The sequence below is a fragment of the Pogoniulus pusillus genome, chromosome 15 (genome assembly GCF_015220805.1).
Source record: "Pogoniulus pusillus isolate bPogPus1 chromosome 15, bPogPus1.pri, whole genome shotgun sequence".
Classification (NCBI taxonomy): Eukaryota; Metazoa; Chordata; class Aves; order Piciformes; family Lybiidae; genus Pogoniulus; species Pogoniulus pusillus.
The window spans coordinates 23,627,128-23,649,402 of NC_087278.1; the positions used below are offsets into that span (position 1 = coordinate 23,627,128).

Below are 22,275 nucleotides of genomic sequence, written 5' to 3' on the forward strand. Positions count from 1 at the left end.
ACACAAACAAGGATATGTGCTTATAAGACAGATATCTGACAATAGCTAAGATGCTATGTTTGAGTTTCCTTTTGATTTCTTTCTTCATTCACACAGGGAAAGAAGTTAGACCTGAGCCCCCATGATGGTTTGGGTGTTCCTCACTCCACCACTCTTTGGAAATCATCCAGACTCAGCTGGCTCTGGAAATGTGAATGAGGCTTATATTTACAGCTTAGCTCAATGTACAAGCAGATATTTACAGCATATAGAGTTATAGACAGAAATATACAAGGTAAAAGGTAATACAGAAACACAACAGCCCTGCCAGAAACCTGAGTCCCCAGGAGGGGCTCCCAACTGCCCTTCCACCTTCTCCCACCCCTCTCAACCTTACCCCAGTCCCAAGGAAGAATGGAGGTTTGGCCAGGGGGTTAGGAAGCAAAGTGGATTAGTCAGAGAGACAGCAGAGAGGCTAGAGAGAGAAAAAAAAGTGCAGCTCCAAGCTCCCCAGCAGAAGTGACTTATCTATGTTTGGACTCCTGTTCCTGTGTCTCTCAGCAAGCCTGTGAGTGAAGTAGACATCATTCTGCTTCCCTTTTCACAGCCTGTAATCTAGTCCTTCTCACCAAAACATTCTAGCTAGCTTCAAACTAGCACAGCCCCACTGCACTTGAACCTGTTAATGTTTTAGATTCTACTGTGTGAAACCAGGAAAGAAGCAAGCAGTTGGAAGGCTAAAGCGAATGTCAATGCACTGGCAATAACTTGACACCTCAATTGTCTCTGCAAAACTGGGCAGCTGTATGTTAGTACAACTTAAGGAGCTGCTACCATGTTGTCTGAGCTGCAATAAACAATCAGATGTGTCCCATGATCACTTTGCAGACAGGACACATAGCGTGTGAGACTCGACCTCTGCAGCCAAAGTGGGAACTAATGTGTTTCACATCATGCTTCCTGCCAGCTGAGGCTTTCCTTGTGGGACAAGACTGCCAGGAACTGATGGCTGGCACTGGCAATGCCTACTGTTGTGCAAACCACCATTATTTTGGCAGATTTAACCACTACCAAAAGAAGAAGAATAAAACAACCCATATGGAATACAATTTTCACTTAACAGGAAAGTAAGGCTTTGGAATCACCTTTTCCTTCCTTTTTTTTTTCCCTGCTCCTGCCTTCTTTTTTTCCCTGCTCCTGCCTTCTTTTTTTTCCCTGCTCCTGCCTTCTTTTTTTCCCTGCTCCTGCCTTCTTTTTGTCCCTGCTCCTGCCTTCTTTTTTTCCCTGCTCCTGCCTTCTTTTTTTTCCCTGCTCCTGCCTTCTTTTTTTCCCTGCTCCTGCCTTCTTTTTTTCCCTGCTCCTGCCTTCTTTTTTCCCTGCTCCTGCCTTCTTTTTTCCCTGCTCCTGCCTTCTTTTTTTCCCTGCTCCTGCCTTCTTTTTTTCCCTGCTCCTGCCTTCTTTTTTTCCCCTGCTCCTGCCTTCTTTTTTTCCCTGCTGCTTCCCTCATTTTTTTCTTTCCTTTTGCAATTTCATCCATTAAATTTCTTTAATTTCCTCTCCTATGTCTTTTGATAGCTAAATTTGTCTTATTTTTATAACAATTGAGCTTTTAACTTTCCCTATGAAGCTTAGTATCCTTTTGAAAGTATTTGAAGTCCATAGTCATTCAAAAACACTGCTGTTGAGAGAGATAAGGGAAAAAAAGTTGCCTTCTACATTTGCTCAGAGGGGGTTGTGGTTGCTTTTTCACTCCAACTTATGCATGAATTTGCAGCATTTCTTACAGGCAATCAGTTTGTCCTGTTGATCTTGTGGATTTTTGAGCCATTAGCAGAGCAGAGACATGCAGAACGTTAGTTCAAAGCAACCAGCAAGGGAACATGACAAAAGATGGTAATGTCCAAAAGCTGGAAATCTGGTTTAGATTCCAATTTCTGAAACCCAACACATTTCTCACTAACAACTACTCATAAAATCATAGAATCAACCAGGTTGGAAGAGACCTCAAAGATCATCCAGGCCAACCTAGCACCCAGTCCTATTCAGTCAACCAGACCATGGCACTAAGTGCCTCATCCAGGCTTTTCTTGAACACCTTCAGGGACAGTGACTCCACCACCTCCCTGGGCAGCCCATTCCAATGCCAATCACTCTCTCTGCCAACAACTTCCTCCTAACATCCAGCTTAGACCTCCCCTGGCACAACTTGAGACTGTGTCCCCTTCTTCTGTTGCTGGTTGCCTAGGAGAAGAGACCAACCCCACCTGGCTACAGCCTCCCTTCAGGGAGTTATAGACAGCAATGAGGTCACTCCTGAGCCTCCTCTTCTCCAGGCTAAACAACCCCAGATCTCTCATCCTCTCCTCATAGGGTTTGTGTTCCAGACCCCTCACCAGCTTCATTGCCCTTCTCTGGACATGTCCCAGCACCTCAACATCTCTCTTGAATCAAGGAGCCCAGAACTGCACACAGGACTCAAGGTGTGGCCTGACCAGTGCTGAGTACAGAGGCAGAATAACCTCCCTTGTCCTACTGGCCACACTGTTCCTGATCCAGGCCAGGATGCTGCCAGCTTTGCCAGGAGCTTGTTGTGGCAGACAGTGTCAAAAGCTTTGCTGAAGTCCAGGTAGACTACATCCACAGCCTGCTCCACATTCGCCAGGCAGGGAAGCTGATCATAAAACATAACATAAAGCCATGTCAGTATTTCCTACTAAAAACCTATTCAGTTGCTTCTGAGGAAATAGCAGTTAGAATTGGCAGCATTAAAAATACTCTTTTTCCTAATTGTACCCTCACTGCTAATGCCTTCTCTGCTTGCACATCAGTTTGCATTGAGATTTTTTTTTAAATCACTATTAACTCCTTGCCACCTTAACAGTTGGGTTTCCCATGCCAAATCCAAAATCATCACCAAAAACACATTAAAAAAACCCCAAATCCAAAATCATCAGCAAAACACATTAAGAAAAAAACAAATCTAAAATCATCAGCAAAACACATTAAGAAAAAACTAAGCACTTTGAGATAGATTCAAACAAATGCAGCTTTTCCCAACCTTGCTGTGTGCTTTGATATCATGCAGACTAACAAAGTCTCATAACATAAAGCCATGTTGGCATCTCCTACTAAAACCCTATTCAGTTGCTTCTGAGGAAATAGCAGTTAGAAATGGCAGCATTAAAAATACTTTTTTTTTACCCTGATTTTACCCTCACTGCTAATGCCTTCTCCACTTCCACATCAGTTTGCATTGAGATTATTTCTTTAATCACTTGTAACTCCCTGCCACTTTAGCAGTTGGGTTTCCCATGCCAAATCAAAAATCATCAGCAAAACACATTAAAAAAGAAAAAAAAAATCCAAAATAATCATCAAAACGCATTTAAAAAAAATCCCTAATCCAAAATCATCAGCAAAACACAGTAAAAAAAATCTCAAATCCAAAATCATCAGCACAACACATTAAAAAAAATCCAAAATCATCAGCAAAACACATTAAACAAACAAACAAATCCAAAATCAATCATCAGCAAAACACATTAAAAAAACCCAAATACAAAATCATCAGCAAAACACATTAAAAAAAAACCAAATCCAAATTCATCAACAAAGCACATTAAGAAAAAACCCAAATCCAAAATCATCAGCAAAACACATTAAAAAAAACCCAAATCCAAAATCATCATCAAAACACATTAAAAAAAAACCAAATCCAAAATCATCATCAAAACACAGTAAAAAAAACCAAATCCAAAATCATCAGCAAAACACAGTAGAAAAAAACCAAATCCAAAATCATCAGCAAAACACAGTAAAAAAAAACAAATCCAAAATCATCAGCAAAACACAGTAAAAAAAAACCAAATCCAAAATCATCAGCAAAACACAGTAGAAAAAACCCAAATCCAAAATCATCAACAAAACACATTAAGAAAAACCCCAAATTCAAATTCATCAGCAAAACACATTAAAAAAAACTCAAATCCAAAACCATCAACAAAACACATTAAGAAAAAACCAAATCCAAAATCATCAACAAAGCACATTAAGAAAAAAACAAATCCAAAACCATCAGCAAAACACATTAAGAAAAAACCCAAATCCAAAATCATCAGCAAAGCACATTAAGAAAAAACCCAAATCCAAATTCATCAGCAAAACACATTAAGAAAAAACCTAAATCCAAAATCAGCAAAACACATTTAAAAAACTCAAATCCAAAATCACCAGCAAAACACATTAAGAAAAAACTGAAATCCAAAACCATCAAAGCACATAAAGAAAAAACTCAAATCCAAAATCATCAGCAAAACACATTAAGAAAAAACCCAAATCCAAAATCATCAGCAAAACACATTAAGAAAAAACTCAAATCCAAAACCATCAACAAAACACATTAAGAAAAAACCCAAGTCCAAAATCATCAACAAAGCACATTAAGAAAAAACCCAAATCCAAAATCATCAGCAAAACACATTAAAAAAAAAACCAAATCCAAAATCATCAGCAAAACACATTAAGAAAAAACTCAAATCCCAAATCATCAGCAATACACATTAAAAAAACCCCAAACCCAAAATCATCAGCAAAACACATTAAAAACCACCAAGCACTTTGAGATATATGCAAATAAATGCAGCTTTTTCCAACCTTGGTGTGTGCTTTGGTACCATGCAGAGGATGGCAGACAGCAGCCTACCCTTTGGCAGGATAAAGCAGACATTGTTGGCTTCCTATCTGGTTTCAGCCAGGAGGTTAAAAATGTAGATTGAGCAATGAACATGGAGAAGATGGATTAGCTACATTTAATAAAACTGATTTTTTTAAGGGAAATTGAGGGAATACTGCATCAAAGGGCAAATTCCTATTTAACAGATATGACTAAGTCAGATTTACTTAAGAATTTTCAGGTCACTAATGATACAGAAGCAATTTATGAGAGCACAGATAATAGCTCAAGCTGAGTTCTGCTTTGCTCCTAAGGCAGGAATTCAGATGTTACAGCCCTGTGTTCCTTAAGCTGTTGTATCTGATTTCTGAATACAGAACTAATGTAAAGCATTTCCTTTGTTTAGAAACTAAAATGAGTTAAAGATACGTGTCACCTAATACTAGACTTAAGAAAAAAAAGTATCTGTTAAATTGTTTCAGTAGTGGGATAACAGAATCACAGAGTGCCAGGTTGGAAGGGACCCCAAGGGTCATCTGGTCCAACCTTTCTAGGCGACAGTCACAGAATCACAGATCACAAAGCTTAGAGGTTGGAAGGGACCTCCAGAGATCATTGAGTCCAACCTCCCTGCTAAGGCAGGATCACCTAGGGCAGTGTGCTCAAGCTGGCCCAGCACACAGTCAAGCTGAGTCTTAAACCCATTTAAGAGGCTCAGGGGTGACCTTATTGCTGTCTACAACTACCTGAGGGGTGGTTGTGGCCAGGAGGAGGTTGCTCTCTTCTCTCAGGTGGCCAGCACCAGAACCAGAGGACACAGCCTCAAGCTATGCCCGGGGAAATTTAGGCTGGAGGTGAGGAGAAAGTTCTTCACTGAGAGAGTCATTGGACACTGGAATGGGCTGCCCGGGGAGGTGGTGGAGTCGCCGTCCCTGGAGCTGTTCAAGGCAGGACTGGACGTGGCACTTGGTGCCATGGTCTAGCCTTGAGCTCTGTGGTAAAGGGTTGGACTTGATGATCTGTGAGGTCTCTTCCAACCTTGGTGATACTGTGATACTGTGATACTGTGTGATACTATTTCAGGGCTGTCCTCCAGTTGGGTTAAAGCTCTGCGAACAGAAGAAAACACAACTCAAGTCTGTGGAGGCAGAGTGGAGACAGAACTCCATTTGCCTCTTCTTCCTCTTCCGATGAGCCATTTCCAGCTGTGTCCCTGAGCAACGGAGGGCAGCGTGGCAAAGCGTGCTGCCAGCGAAACGCTACCCCTCTGCTTTAACCAGGTGCTGCAGTACCGCCGGTGGCCACCAGAGGGCGCTTCGCCAGTGAGACACGGCCCGAAAGCGGAGCGGACCCAAGCAGCTCCTTCAGTTCTGGTGCTCCTCCCGCATCCGAGTGGGGCAGGGACTAGGAAAGGCAGGTCCTACCATTTTACAGTGCATTCGGTCCTGCTCATCCGTATTACTCCAAGCAAAAAAAAAGCTTTACCTGAAGTGTCTCTATAGTGTTAACAAACGGTAATAGCAGTGCCGCAAAGCACAGCGAGGTGTGATGCGGACCCTGTGGAGGGAGCAGGCTGTGCAGTACCCACTAGCTTCAGGCATCCCTCTCACAGGAGCCTGCTGCGGCTCTCCTCTGACACCTCAGGCACCAGCAGTGTCTTGCCATGCTATGTAAGTGATAAAAACACATAGTTTCCTATTAATGGCAGCTTCATCAGGGCCTGAGGAAGGTTTTTAAGAAAACAGAATTCAGTCTCCTGCGGTTCTGGAGCCCATGTGAATAACTGAACCAGATGTCCTCTGCAGGCTCATCTGAGATGAAACCCACAAGAGTTTCAAAAACATCCCCAGCCAATTGCTGCTTAAAAACATATTGTTTTGAAGGTGAAGAACTCAAGGGGATGAATCTTGACTCATTGTGTGCTTTTAGACCCTGAGCTACACCCATCAGTTGAAGCCGGCAGTAGTACTACCATAATAAAACTTGTCCCAGTCCCCCTGCCCCCACAGTTTACATTTCCCTCTTCCCTGTGATATTATTATGTCTTTTAACTTGGAAATTTGAGGATGCCAATATTTGGTTCGCATAAACAGTTCTGCAGGATTCTACACCCAGTTGTACAGTTAAACATTTCTAAGCTGTTATCCAATAAATAAAAGTTTAATTAATGGCATTTTTGATATAAGAAAAAATCAAGGAATGCTGGTAAAAAGGTCTCAGAGACCAGCTGCACATTTTGAGGGTGTCTGTGGCAAACCATAAAATACCAAACTCTGTACAGATGTTTGTTTATAGTAATCAGTTGATAACCTGCAAACCTAAACAAGGGCTACTGTAGGAGTGTCTGCAGCTACTCCTTGGAGATCTGTGATAAGCACTCTTCACAGTATCACAGTATCACCAAGGTTGGAAGAGACCTCACAGATCATCAAGTCCAACCCTTTACCACAGAGCTCAAGGCCAGACCATGGCACCAAGTGCCACGTCCAATCCTGCCTTGAACTGCCCCAGGGACAGCGACTCCACCACCTCCCCGGGCAGCCCATTCCAGTGTCCAATGACTCTCTCAGGGAAGAACTTTCTCCTCACCTCCAGCCTAAATCTCCCCTGGCACAGCCTGAGGCTGTGTCCTCTTGTTCTGGTGCTGGCCACCTGAGAGAAGAGAGCAACCTCCTCCTGGCCACAACCACCCCTCAGGTAGTTGTAGACAGCAATAAGGTCTCCCTTGAGCCTCCTCTTCTCCAGGCTAACCAATCCCAGCTCCCTCAGCCTCTCCTCGTAGGGCTGTGCTCAAGGCCTCTCCCCAGCCTCGTTGCCCTTCTCTGGACATGCTCAAGCATCTCAATGTCCCTCCTAAACTGGGGGGCCCAGAACTGAACACAGGACTCAAGGTGTGGTCTAACCAGTGCAGAGTACAGGGGCAGAATGACCTCCCTGCTCCTGCTGGCCACACAATTCCTGATGCAGGCCAGGATGCCACTGGCTCTCTTGGCCACCTGGGCACACTGCTGGCTCATGTTCAGGCAGGTATCAATCAGCACCCCCAGATCCCTCTCTGTCTGGCTGCTCTCCAGCCACTCCGACCCCAGCCTGTATCTCTGCATGGGGTTGTTGTGGCCAAAGTGCAGCACCCTGCACTTGGAGCTATTGAACACCATCCCCTTGGACTCTGCCCATCTGTCCAGGCAGTCAAGGTCCCACTGCAGAGCCCTTCTGCCCTCCAACCCAGCCACATCTGCCCCCAGCTTAGTGTCATCTGCAAACTTGCTGATGACTGACTCCATGCCCTCATCCAGATCATCTATGAAGATGTTAAAGAGGATGGGGCCCAGCACTGATCCCTGAGGGACACCAGTAGTGACAGCTGCCAGCTGGATGTGGCTCCATTCACCACCACTCTCTGGGTCCGGCCCTCCAGCCAGTTCCTAACCCAGCACAGAGTGTTGCCATCCAAGCCATGGGCTGACAGCTTAGCCAGCAGTTTGCTGTGGGGGACAGTGTCAAAGGCCTTGCTGAAGTCCAGATAGACCACATCCACAGGCCTCCCACATCCACCAAGCAGTCACCTGATCTTGTAAAGACCCAGGCCTGCAGTGACTAAGGAAAGCAGGAAGGAGATAAAGGAGAAGCAGAGATCCCCTGACATCAGCAGTAAAGAAGGGTCTGCTGACCAGAGATGAGAAAGACCCTGTAAGAAAGACTGTGTGGGGTGTTCATTGCAGATAACCATTCCAGACCACTGGGGCTGGAATTGGGGTGGAAAATGGAAAAATACCTGTGTTAATGAACTCCAAGAAATAACTGTAATAACCCTACCTCTTGTTATGAATATGCCTGCTCTTGTGACATAAACTGTGGCTTGTGCCAGCATGGGGTGTGCAGGATTGCTGGAGTGACCCTGCCTGCACCCAGTGCTGTAATAAAATATACCTACTTCATAACTCTGCATGAGTTTTGGGGTTCATTTTGCAGGTCACCTTACTCAGCAAATCCATCTTTCCCATTTCAGTGAGCACTCTTTAGGCTGATGCTTTATCTCTGACAGCAATAAAAGAACAAGCTCAAACTAGATTCGCTGGTAGCATCAAACAATAAATGATAGCTCTATGCTAATGGAAACAGTATTTAATTTTGGATCCAAATCCATACACCTCAAATTACATCTTAATGACATGGAAAATCCACATATAGTTGCTCCCAGCTATTATTGCTCAGCTAGAGATGGCATTTAGTTACTTGGATTAATATTTAATGTGTTGTATTGGAGGAGGTGAAATAAAAGACACAATGTATATTTAAATGTAGTTTAAAAATCCCCATTGCTCTAGAAATGCAGCTACAGAACCAACAATCAATTCAACTTGAAACTGTAATTGACTATTGGGAATTGTAACACTGCCCCTCTGCTTTTGCCTTGCTCCAGAGGAAAGGCTTTTCTGCCTTTGGTGAGTGATGGCTGCTGAGAAAGGCAAGGCTAAAGGGCTCAAAAAGAAGCAAGGAGGAAGGGAAGAAAGGTCTGCCCTCACCATGATTGAGTGAAAGGCTAAATAACCAGTGAGCAAATTCTCTTCTCTGAGGCACTCCTGGGAAGGCTTGTAAGTGACCTGTACACAGTATCACAGTATTATTAGGATTGGAAGAGACCTCACAGATCATCAAGTCCAACCCTTTACCACAGAGCTCAAGGCCAGACCATGGCACCAAGTGCCATGTCCAGTCCTGCCTTGAACAGCTCCAGGGACGGCGACTCCACCACCTCCCCGGGCAGCCCATTCCAGTGTCCAATGACTCTCTCAGGGAAGAACTTTCTCCTCACCTCCAGCCTAAATCTCCCCTGGCGCAGCCTGAGGCTGTGTCCTCTTGTTCTGGTGCTGGCCACCTGAGAGAAGAGAGCAACCTCCTCCTGGCCACAACCACCCCTCAGGTAGTTGTAGACAGCAATAAGGTCTCCCCTGAGCCTCCTCTTCTCCAGGCTAACCAATCCCAGCTCCCTCAGCCTCTCCTCGTAGGGCTGTGCTCAAGGCCTCTCCCCAGCCTCGTTGCCCTTCTCTGGACATGCTCAAGCATCTCAATGTCCTTCCTAAACTGGGGGGCCCAGAACTGAACACAATACTCAAGGTGTGGTCTAACCAGTGCAGAGTACAGGGGCAGAATGACCTCCCTGCTCCTGCTGACCACACCATTCCTGATGCAGGCCAGGATGCCACTGGCTCTCTTGGCCACCTGGGCACACTGCTGCCTCATGTTCAGGTGGGTATCAATCAGCACCCCCAGATCCCTCTCTGTCTGGCTGCTCTCCAGCCACTCCGACCCCAGCCTGTATCTCTGCATGGGGTTGCTGTGGCCAAAGTGCAGCACCCTGCACTTGGAGCTATTGAATGCCATCCCATTGGACTCTGCCCATATGTGCAGGCAGTCAAGGTCCTGCTGCAGAGCCCTTCTGCCCTCCAACCCAGCCACATCTGCCCCCAGCTTGGTGTCATCTGCAAACTTGCTGATGACTGACTCCATGCCCTCATCCAGGTCATCTATGAAGATGTTAAAGAGGATGGGGCCCAGCACTGATCCCTGAGGGACACCACTAGTGACAGCTGCCAGCTGGATGTGGCACCATTCACCACCACTCTCTGGGTCCGGCCCTCCAGCCAGTTCCTAACCCAGCACAGAGTGTTGCCATCCAAGCCATGGGCTGACAGCTTAGCCAGCAGTTTGCTGTGGGGGACAGTGTCCAAGGCCTTGCTGAAGTCCAGACAGACCACATCCACAGGCCTCCCCACATCCACCAAGCAGTATCCTGATCATAGAAGGAGATCAGGTTAGAAAGGCAGGATCTGCCCTTCCTAAACCCATGCTGGCTGGACCTGAGCTCTTTGCCATCCCTCAGGTGCGCTCTTATCACCCCCAAGATAACCTGCTCCATCAGTTTCCCTGGCACTGAGGTCAGGCTGACAGGTCTGTAGTTCCCAGGTTCCTCCATCCGACCCTTCTTGTGGATGGGGATCACCTTGGCCATTTTCCAGTCTCCTGGGACCTCTCCAGTGAGCCAGGACTGCTGGAAAATGATGTAGAGCAGCTTGGCCAGCTCAGCTGCCAGCTCTCTCAGCACCCTGAGACGTTCCTGACTGACTGCTTTAGTAGCAACTTACCTGCTTGTTGGCTTTCAGCACTGCTCTCAGGGTTGCGATCTGTTCCCGCTTGGTACTCAAGAGTGATTTCAGTTTCAGTATCTCTTCCATTAAGGCCTCCTTGTCCTTATCAATCATGGGAGCCAGCTCCCGAGCTGCAGCACGCTGGCGTGACAGCTGCAGTGACCGATCGACAGCCTTCTGCAGGTGCTTGATTTGGTCCCTTATTATGGCATTGAGGTTGTAGATGTTCATCGGCTCTTTGCGGATGTCACTGGTATCAGAGACAGGGGAGGAAGGAGGGGCTGTGATGACAGGAGAAATGGAAGGTGTTTTTGTTGGGCTCTGTTCCTTGACAGGCTCTGTGGCCTCTTTTGTCACCTGCTCGGTTGGGGTTCTGGCTTCCACAGGTGATGCCACCCCTCTTCTGGCAAGACGTGGGGAAAGGAGACCTCGAGGGTCATCTGGTCCTTTCAGGCTCCCACTGCGGGTGACTCTGCTTTGCCTGTAATAGTCCAACATGACCCTGTTTGGTGTCTCATTGTTGCACAGGCAGACATGATGGTAGAGCTGAGCCAGCTCTTCACTAAACGTCACCAGCTCATCTTGGGCGGTGTTGAGGGTATTATGGTTTTCATTTGCTATGCTTGTCATCCTTTGCAGTTCCTTTTCCATGTGGACCATTTTTTCCTGGCTCTCCTTGGTTGACTTCTCCAGGCTTGTCACCTGCTCATCATAGGTCTGGATTCTGCTCTCATATTTGGCCTTCTCTTCAGTGTAGTTTTCCACGTATTTATTGTACTTCTCCTTTAAGGCTTTAATTTCTGCTTTGAGGTCTATAACCTCAGTAACAGCTACTTTGTATTTACATTCTAGGATCTCCAAGCCATTGATGTCTACTTCGTAGTCATGTGCTTCCTCACTGGGGTCTCGGCCCTTCTCACAGTCAAGCTCAGCTTTCAGCTCCTTGTTGCTCTGCAACCCCCTCATAGCATTGACATGCTCTGTGAGCCTGTGGACTCGCTCATGTTGCTCGGTCAGGGCTCCCTTGGTGTGCTCCAGCTGTGTCTGAGACTCCTGCAGATTGGCCAGGAGAATGGCCTTCTCTCTCTCCACCTGCAACAGAGTCAAAGTAAGAGACCAAGCATCTCATTCTGTCTGTGCTGACCACCAAGCTCCGCAAATGGATTAGTCAATTCCAGTCCCCCACTCTGCATAGTCAATTCCAGTCCCCCACTCTGAATGGCCAGGAGAATGGCCTTCTCTCTCTCCACCTGCAACAGAGTCAAAGTAAGAGACCAAGCATCTCATTCTGTCTGTGCTGACCACCAAGCTCCGCAAATGGATTAGTCAATTCCAGTCCCCCACTCTGCATATGCAATTCCAAGACATCTTAGTCATATACACCTAAACCACAACATTGTCAGAGAGATGGATGTAACTCTCAGGGGTTAGGAAGCCTCAGTTCTTGTTACAATTTGCAGTGCCACCTGGCCCACCACATGGCCCAAATACTACATGCCTAGCCAGTTAGAGTAATGATACACAGTTTATTACAACATATGTTCCATAGAATCAACCAGGTTGGAAGAGACCTCCGAGATCATCCAGTACAACCTATCCCCCAGCCCTAGCCAGTCAACTAGACCATGGCACTAAGTGCCTTAGCCAGGCTTTGCTTGAACACCTCCAGGGGCATATAAACTGCATCACTGTCACCTCTAAGCTATTCCACTGGTACATACACATTTTTCAACGGAGTTTCAATGTACATCTCCCAGGAGTGTCTCTACCAACTCTTCACAATGTTTATTTACATCTTTGGACTGCTGCAAACTTTCATTAAGGCTTGATTAGTGAATTCAAACACAGTAAACAAATGGCTGTGTAGTTTTCCATGGATTAGACTGGATAGCCTGTTGTGTGGGAATAACACAGATCAGGAGACTGAGCACATTGTCCTGGTAGGGCATAAATCCTGCCAGGCCAGTTTAACCCTTGCTTGCCTCCTCCTGTTGTGGTCTGGGAGTGAAGCCAGTTCAGCAAACAATAAGGGTTTGGCCCCAGCAAAGCCTTGAGGGTTAGGGGGCTTAACACCACACATCAGGTGTCTTGTGCTGCCCTCAACGTGCCTGCATGGTCAGAGGCATGAAGCTTCGAATTCATTGGCCAGAACAATGGTGCTAGTGCCTATTGGCCAATTTGATTTTCAAACTGAAGTATTTAAAGGGGGATGATTTAGAAAACCATGCCTTTTCTGCATCCTGCCTTTCTGCATGGAGCCCTTCTGCCTCTCATCATCTGTGGCTCGTTAAAGGTGGCCACATGTATGCAGCTCACAGCCAGCAGCTTAGCAGCATCTCCTTCCCTCTGCCTGGAATATTTTGTATGTTACCCTGGGATCATTATCACGAGTTTGAAAGCATCTTTGATACAGGAGACTTACTCAGGGATCAAAAGCATTGTGAGTACATCTGCTGGAGTGAATGCCAAGCCTCCATCAGCATAGGTAGAATTTTTCCTGGGGTTTGTGTTACTATTTTCCAAGTTCTGATTGTTTAAACTGTTTAATTCTGTGCAATTAACCTCCTGTCGACTGAAAATCCAAAGAACCTCAGGGGATTTTCCCAACTTTTGAATATTAATTAACGAATTAATATTCATACAGAAATTGATATTAATAATTCATAACTGTTATTAATTTCCAATACACACATGCAACCTCCCATGACTCCCCAGCTCCAGCATGGAACTGTAAGTCCTTTTATGGACAGGATAGAAAAAGCAGTCAAAAATGGTTCTGACCTAGTAAGTTCCTTTCTGAATAGATATAGGGAAATGAGGATGCTGCACAGCAGAAGATGCTGTGGAGGAGGAGAGGACTATAGAAGATGTAATGCTCAGCATCTTAAATCAAGTGAACATGAAAAAGTTTGATCTGCTCAGGTATTTGGTACTCAGGTTATCAACCCTGAAACACTTCCAATTTCACATTGTAGGTGTAATACTCCAACTTTTTATATGCCTTCATCCTCTTCTGAGTTGTGAATTGGGAAGTAGAGGAGAGCACAAGGAGATAGGATCCTTCTTGCTTTCATGGCTTTTTGAGCCTGCCTGGTCTACTGCACTTTCTTTCCCATGGCTGCAGTATTTCAGCCCTGTGTTTACACATGCAGTGCAAACAGCACACTCTGCATTCCCTTTATGAGCAGCTGAATTACTAATTCAGAGAATTTAAGGCTGTCAGTTCTGAAAAAAAACACCTTTTAAAAATAACTTTCATTCCCTAATGAGTATTCCCCCATGTAGTATTTGGAAGATAGTCAAATCAGCCACCACAGATCTCACTGAAGGGAAAGAAAAGCTTTTCAGATACCAAGAAGGCATTAATTCCACCTTACACAAAGTTCCAAGCAGTGCTTCAGACTCTTATTTTACCTTAACAAGGCATTTGGGCATTGGTTGCTGTTCAGAAGAACTAAGCAACTAAAGCATATGATGGTACTCTGGTTTTACAGGCAGGCTTTCAAAACATTAGAGCTTGCAATCAACTGAAGGCAAAACCAGCAAGAATAAAAGTCGTGTTGAAAACATCTGAAAAACAATCAGCCTCAATCCCTGGTGTACAGGTGACTTATTAAAAACAAACAAAGCCCAAACCAGCCCAAAACTAAGCAAATGAAAAACAAACAAATGAAACTCCACAACCCAGGGCCAAACTAAAAAGAAACCTCAGGGCCACACTTCATCTTTTATGATCCAGGAAAATTCTGTCTTCTTACATATAGGCTGCTGCACTTCAGGCACTTCATGCTCTGTGCAGAAGAGGACAGCTGAGTACTACGAGTTTCTTGGTACTTGTCTCCACTCAGTAGAGTTCTGATTCTCCTGTTCCTGTGTCACACTATTAGGCAATCCCCTTACTGCTCATTCTCTATGCCAATCCACCGTTATTGAGAAAACCTAAACCAGGGAAACATCCCCCTTTGCCAAAGGGATTGTCACAGAATCAGTCAGGGTTGAAAGGGACCATAAGGATCAGCCACTTCCAACCCCCCTACCATAGGCAGGGCCACCCTACCCTAGATCAGGCTGCCCACAGCCTCAGCCAGCCTGGCCTTAAACACCTCCAGGGATGGAGCCTCAACCACCTCCCTGGGCAAACCATTCCAGCCTCTCACCACTCTCATGGTGATCACTTTACAAAATGATCACTTTATAAAAGGTTCACATTAGCATTTTGCAATAAGCCCTTTCAGTATCTTAACAAATCAGGTTTCTAGTTAGAGACAGACAAACCTAAAACCTTTTAACACTGTGCTAGTTTGAGCCTAGCTGGGATACTTTAGTGAGAGGAATTAGATGCTAGGCTGTGAAAAGGAAACAATGGTGATGGCTGCTGCACTCCTAGGCTTGCTGAGGTGTATAAAAACAGGAACACAAATATAAATAACAGAGTTGCTCTCTGGCTTTGACTGCCTCCCTTCTCTCTCTCTAACCTGCAGTCTAACTAATCCCTCTGCTTCCTAACCCCCCTGGCCAATTCTCCAAACTCACCTTGAACATAAGGCAAAGTCTAGGATAAGGTAGAGGGGTAGAAAGGAGGTGAAAAGGTGGTTGGAAGCCTGTCCTGGAGACTCAGGTTTCTGGGAGGGCTGTTGTGTTTCTGTATCACTTTTTAACTTGTGTATTTCTGTCTATAGCTATATATGTATAGTAAATGTCTGCTTGTATAGTGTGCTAAACTCTAAATATAGCTTCATAGAATCATAGTCAGGGTTAGAAGGGACCACAAAGATCATCCAGCTCCAACACCCCTGCCATGGGCAAGGGCACCCTACCCTAGAGCAGGTTGGCCAGAGCCTCATCCAAACTGGCCTTAAACACCTCCAGGGGTGGGGCCTCAACCACCTCCCTGGGCAACCCATTCCAGGCTCTCACCACTCTCATGCTCAACAACTTCCTCCTCACCTCCAGGCTGAACCTACCCATATACATACCTATGCATATCTACACAAGATATATACTGTTCACCTTTTAATTACTGGCAAAGTTTGCCAGGCCTGTTCCCATAAAGAAAACACTACATTTCAAGTTTTCCCCGTGAAATTACCTATGTCTTGCATTCAAGTTATTTGTGCAAAGCCCTATGTGTCATCAGTGTTTGCCATGTCACAGCTCAGATCAAAAGTTCCCACGGTGAATTTGGCAATGAAGTAAATAAAACAATTAACTTTTCAGCAAATATGGGACAGAGCACGTAGGGATTTACAGTTCTCTAACAAGCACTGAAAATTGGGTTTGCTCTCCTTCCAAATTGTCTTTTATGTTTTAAGCAGTGAAGGATTGACGTTTACTCTCTGTAGAAGGCACTTTTTGGGAAGCCTGTAGCTAGAAAATGCTGGATGTTTCCTTCACAGTGCCAAAACATTTCAAGTTTTTGTGGCAGAGAAGATGCTCAACAGCTTGGGCAGTGGGACTCTTGTTCTGTGTGCCATTGTACACCTTCTAATTTGACATCAGCTTTGGGGCTGGCAGCTTGAGTTTTGATCTGGCTTGCATCCCAGCTTCCTATTCTGGTTCTGCCTGGGCTGATCTTGGATGAATAGAGAACAAACATTTGCTGTATGGTCCCCAAGGCACCCCCTGCAGCCTGCACATCCGCCAGGACTGCCAGCACGGACAACAGCACTCTGTGACATCTCATACGCCACATGCTCTCCGAGGGCACAGTGATTAAGAGGAGCTCTCCTCTCCTTTTGTTCTCTTTTGACAGCATGCCAAACCTTGCTCAAACTGAATCTAATGGCAAACTCCCTTTGACTTGCAAGAAAGCACAGTCAAGTCTGTCTGTATTTTAGTGAGGTTTTTTCCAGATAGCTTTGGTCATACTGGAAAGCACTTTTTATGCCACTTGCAAGCTCAGGGCCATTTCCCATCATCAAGCCAGGAAGAAAAAAAATCTATCCATTTGCAACTGCAGCAAGAAGACCTTATTGTTGTCTACAACTACCTGAGGGGTGGTTGTGGCCAGGAGGAGGTTGCTCTCTTCTCTCAGGTGGCCAGCACCAGAACAAGAGGACACAGCCTCAGGCTGTGCCAGGGGAGATTTAGGCTGGAGGTGAGGAGAAAGTTCTTCACTGAGAGAGTCATTGGACACTGGAATGGGCTGCCCGGGGAGGTGGTGGAGTCGCCGTCCCTGGGGCACTTCAAGGCAAGGTTGGACGTGGCACTTGGTGCCATGGTCTAGCCTTGAGCTCTGTGGTAAAGGGTTGGACTTGATGATCTGTGAGGTCTCTTCCAACCCTGATGATACTATGATACTATGATAAGAAAGTCCCTTCCTCCTCTGCCTGATAAACATCTGCTCTCAGATCACACTGACTTTTCACAGACAGATTGTCTGTTTCATGGGGGTGTTTCTAGCAAAATCTGGATATAAAGACAGAAGGCTGAGAACAGGACACACACAGTCAAAAATATCACTGCAGGATGCCTGTCTAAACACTACAGGAGATTAAATTCAGCTCTTACCTGCATGAGCTGCTGCTTCAGTTTCTGTATTTCCGATATGTTGAGCTCGCTGAAGAGGTCAGAGACAGGGTGCAGAGATTCTCCTTTCCTACCCGCCGGAGTTCGGTAGTCACCATTGAGCTTCACAAGAGGCCCATGGATATGTCCGTTCATTTTGTCATCGTTGTTGGGCTCGCCCCCATCCTCTGCAAACTTCAATCCATCTACTGATATATTAATATGGTTATTATACATACTGTCACTGAGGTTGATATACTGGGAGAGTTCCTTCCTCAGATTGTTCTTTTGCTCCCTTTCATTTTTTAATGTTTCCAGAGCTTCCTCCAGCTGATGCTCAGCAATCTCCTTCAGTCGAATGGCATCTTCTAGCTGACTATTAAGCAACACTGTCTCCTCCTCAAAGCGCTTAATCTCATGCTTTAAGCCTTCATATTCAACCTGAATTAGACAAGACAGAGAACATTCATAATACTAAAACTTGAGTCATGAAAACCTGCCATTTATCAGCCTTATTGAAATAGGTGTTACAGAAACTACCACTTGAAATAGCAGACACCGCCTGCAGGCACAAAGAATTGGCTGCACGGAAAATGGAAGTGAAGCTTGCTCTGCTAAATATTCCACAGCTCACTTTCTTGGCATGTGAGAATTAAAAAATATAACATTGTTTTCTGAGTAACTTATCAGGATACACAAAGTATTTTGTGGGATGAAGGCTGCAGAGTAGTACTTGGCAACCTGTTGCTCTGACAGCGCTGCCTGAAGCATGTCCTCCAGTGACCTTGTGCAGCCTTGCCAGGCTTGGAGGCACTCGCTGGCCTTTCTCCTTCTCAGAGGACAAGCTCCTCACCTCACATTGAGGTGCAGCATTTTAATCCAGGGATTCAGGCTGAGAATTCTTAAACAGAAAAGGAAAAGCCCATTCTATTTTTAAATCTACATTTAGGAACTTGATATATTTTTTGATTGGAGGGGAAGGCCTAGCTGAAAAATCAGGAAATCCAATCAAGTGGCAATGCTTATAACTAAAGGACTTTAGAAATAATCCACCAGCCCTTTCACAACTTCACATCTACATGAATTGGCTGGCTCCCCAGTTGAAGAGGGACAGGGATCTGCTGGAGAGGGTCCAGCGGAGGGCTACGAGGATGACTAGGGGACAGGAGGGCATGGCTGATGAGGAGAGGCTGAGGAACCTGGGGCTGCTTAGTCTGGAGAGGAGAAGACTGAGAGGGGATTTGATAAATGTTTATAAGTATCTGAGGGCTGCCAGGAGTGGGGGGACAGGCTCTGCTCACTGCTCCCTGGGGTAGGACAAGGAGCAATGGGTGTAAGTTGCAGCAAAAGAGGTTTCGCATCAACACAAGGGGGAACTTCTTTACTGTAAGGGTCCCAGAGCACTGGAACAGGCTTCCCAGAAAGGTCGTGGAGTCTCCTTCTCTGGAGCCTTTCAAGGCCTGTCTGGATGTGTTCCTCTGTGATCTGTGTTAGATAGGATTGTCCTGCTCTGACAGGGAGGTTGGACTCGATGATCTCTTTGGGTCCCTTCCAACCCCTCACATCCTATGATCCTATAAAAACCAGACATTTATATTATCTAAATTGCTACCATTTCACAGATTCTTTCTCACAAAAGCTATTAAAATACCCCAAACCCAAATAATGTCAGTTTAGCACTGAGACTTCTAACATGGTTTTATCAGCAGAAGCATTAAAGTACAAAATGCTCTCGAAATTTTATTCTGTAGATCAAAATGACTTTAGGAACCACAAGTGCATGGATACTCAACTCAAAATCACTCATTTTTAAAGCCATTTAAAATGTGGAAATTCTATTTCTCTGCACAGACTGCTAGCATTTGATTTAATTAAGAATGAAATATTGTGACAAATATAAACACTTGCAAGCAAATTTTCTTCAGAGGGAGACTCAGAGCATCCTTAAATTCCTGATAGAGTGTAAATGCCTCCTATTTGGCTGTCAAGGGAAAAAAACATGTGCCTGAAAGAGGGAATTTGCTGGGCTGGTAAATAACTCTGACACAAAAATGACCTGCTATAAATTCACAGAGTCACAAAACCATGGAATGCCAGGTAGGAAGGGACCCCATAGATCATCTGGTCCAACCTTTCCAGATGATAGTGTAGCTTAAATGAGGTGGCCCAGCACCTTGTCAACCTGAGTCTTAAAAATTACCAGTGCAGGGGAATCTACTGCTTCTCTTGGGAGATTATTCCAATATCTATCTATTCTTGTTGTGAAGAATTACCTCTGGATTCTAGTCAAAATCTCCCTAAGAGTACACTGCCTCTTGTCTATTCCATGTGACTCCTCATGAAAATGGAGTCGCCATTGTCCTGGTAACCACCCTTAATGCACTGGTATGGGGTAATAAAATGTTCCCTAAGCCTTCTCTTCTCAAGGCTGAACAAACTCAGTGCTCTCAGCCTCTCCTCATATTGGAGGGTCTTCCAGTCCTCTGATCAGTCTCATAGCCCTTCTCTGGACGCTTTCCCTTGTTGATACAACCCAGCATCCTGTTACTGCCACAGCACACCGTTTGCTCTTGCTGAGCTTGTTATCCACCAAGACCATGAGGTCCATTTCGCACAGGGCTGCTCTCCAGTGAGGTGGGATCCCAGTCTGAGTTGCACTCCTGGATTACATATTCCCAGGTGCAAGACACTACATTTGTCCCCACTGAACCTCACAAGGTTCTTTATAGCCCACTCATTCAGCCTGTGCAGGTCTTCCTGGAGGGTGGCTGTCCCCTCTGGAGTGTGAACCTCCTCACTCATTTTGGTGTCATCTTCAAAATTCATCAGGGTGCTCTTGATTCCCAACATCCAGATCACTTACAAAGATGTTAAAGAGTTTCAGGAGTGTGAAAAGTGTGAAATGATGTAACCATTTCTTTTACCTTCATATTACCTGCAGCACAGCTCCATTGCTTTCAGTGTTTCGGTTGCATTTGTGCTAGAGCAGTAAAATAGCACTAAAAGATAACTGATATTTCAGTTCTGCATATTCCTGCAGGAATAGGGCTGCTTTGTTACCAACCTGCTGTTAGAAACTGTGACAGTCTTTACTGTTGGATAAAAGCCCTAACTGAACCAAGCAGCACGTTAGGCCATAAGCCAGGGGCTACAACACAATGCAGTTACCATCTGCTAGCAGCTACAGAAATGGAGTTATGGAGTGCCTTGTTACACTGGCCTGGACAGCATGAGAAAGGCAGAATATATTACATCATCCAGCCTGGATAGTTCAGAAGTTAACTCTTCTGAAATCATATCAAATCTTGTTTGTTCAGTTTAAAGTACAACTGTGTTCTTGATTGCTTCCTCAACAATATGGATATCCAACAGCAAAGAAAGCTGTGCTTTTGTAAGTGGGGGAGAACAGACCTAGTGACTACTACTGTCTGGATGCAATGGAGTGATTCCTTGGGGGTGCATTCAGTGCCACGAGGAAAATTACAATGTCTTTGTTTGCCATCAGCTGCAAATCTCTGTAATGAGGAAAACAAAAAACCAAACAAACTAGGAACAGCTGACATCTCTTCACCTATTTCTGAAGCTTGACAAACTTGTAGGTTAGCACAGCTGAGAGGGAGCAACACTGGTACAGGAAAACACAGGGAGCAGAAAAAAAGGAGAGTGGGAAACAGATTGTTTCCTCTTTTCAGTTTCAGAAATGGAAAGGAAATGCAAGAAACAAACTGAGAGGAAGTGAAAGGCTGAACTTTGTTACTAAGCATTAAGTTCAGCATGCAGGGAGGGAGGAGGTGAAAAGCAGGAAGCAAAAAGGTGCAACTTAATCTATTTTAATAATTGCTCTGCTATTACAAAGTTCTGCAAAGAGATATTCCATGAGGTTTCCCTAAAACTGAGGTAAGGGCCTCCTCATATGTCAAAAATGGCCACTAACACAGCTTTAGAGTAACCATTTAGCAAGAACCCAACTGGAAAAAACAAACTTCAACATATTAGGAGGCTTCTACCCAAGTCCTCTGCAGAACTACATTATGGAAATTTGCCCAAAGGGTGTCATTTTTCAGCACAGTGCCTAGAACCCTTTGAGGCTTACTTGGTTTTGCTTCAGTGTGGACACCAGTTTCTGTAAAGTGATGTTTTCTTCTTCAAGCTCAGTGTAGTCCTGCAGGAGTCTTGCCTCTCGAAACTTGTACTCTCGGATCTCGTCCTTCATTCGTATCCTTTGTAGTTCCACCATTTCGTTGTTCTGATGAGAGAGAATGCAAGTACATTATTGTTCATGCAAGGACACCTCAGAAAAGGCCAAAGAAAGAATTATTCCTGAAATAGAAAAGACTAAGCAGTTCAAACCAAGACAATACCACCTTTTGATCTGAGGCCATGCAGTAATTTCAAGCGTGTGTGCTGGCAGGGCAGTAATTAGGACATCTGGAAAGGAAGCTTGATTAAAACAGTTAGATGCTTATTGAAACAGAGAAGCTGTCAAGGCTTTATCATCTCCTTAGTTATATTGCTCTGTTGTACAGCTGGACTTAAATAAAATTACCACCTGTTTTTCACCCAAACATGCTTTCTACATCCATACAGAAAACAATGAGTAAGGTCATCTGTTCTGCAAAGATCTGTTACTGAGCAAGGTGAGCTCATGTGTGAATATCTGCACTCATTTAGAGGCACACAGATAGGTGGGGGGGACCTGCCAGGCTCATGAAGAACCTGACAAATGCATGGCTGTGCAGAGCAGGATGCACCCAGGAGTCTGAGAACACTCAAGGTCAGCACTTTCAGTTTTCCTTTGGAATATACAGTTCACAGGCAGCCTTAGGAGAACACAGAATCACAGACTCAACCAGGTTGGAAGAGATCTCCAACATCATCCAGTCCAACTGAGCACCTAGCCCTAGCCAATCACCTAGACCATGGCACTAAGTGCCTCAGCCAGGCTTTGCTTCAACACCTCCAAGGATG

The 22,275-nt window shown here is 45.1% G+C and overlaps 1 protein-coding gene across 11 annotated transcripts in view; it reads right to left on the minus strand.

Moving 5' to 3' along the window:
- Nucleotides 1-22,275, minus strand: part of BICD1 (BICD cargo adaptor 1) — a 239,414-nt gene that overhangs the window by 38,443 nt on the left and 178,696 nt on the right. For 10 of the 11 annotated variants that reach the window (XM_064155772.1, XM_064155782.1, XM_064155783.1 and 7 more), the window contains 3 exons: nt 21,401-21,553; nt 17,311-17,748; nt 10,798-11,892 (listed from right to left, as the gene is read on the minus strand). In XM_064155772.1, coding sequence (XP_064011842.1) covers nt 10,798-11,892; nt 17,311-17,748; nt 21,401-21,553 — 1,686 coding nt within the window. Of the gene's footprint in view, nt 1-68; nt 183-10,797; nt 11,893-17,310; nt 17,749-21,400; nt 21,554-22,275 lie in introns of those variants that run through there. The other variant, XM_064155779.1, reaches the window with a different exon arrangement.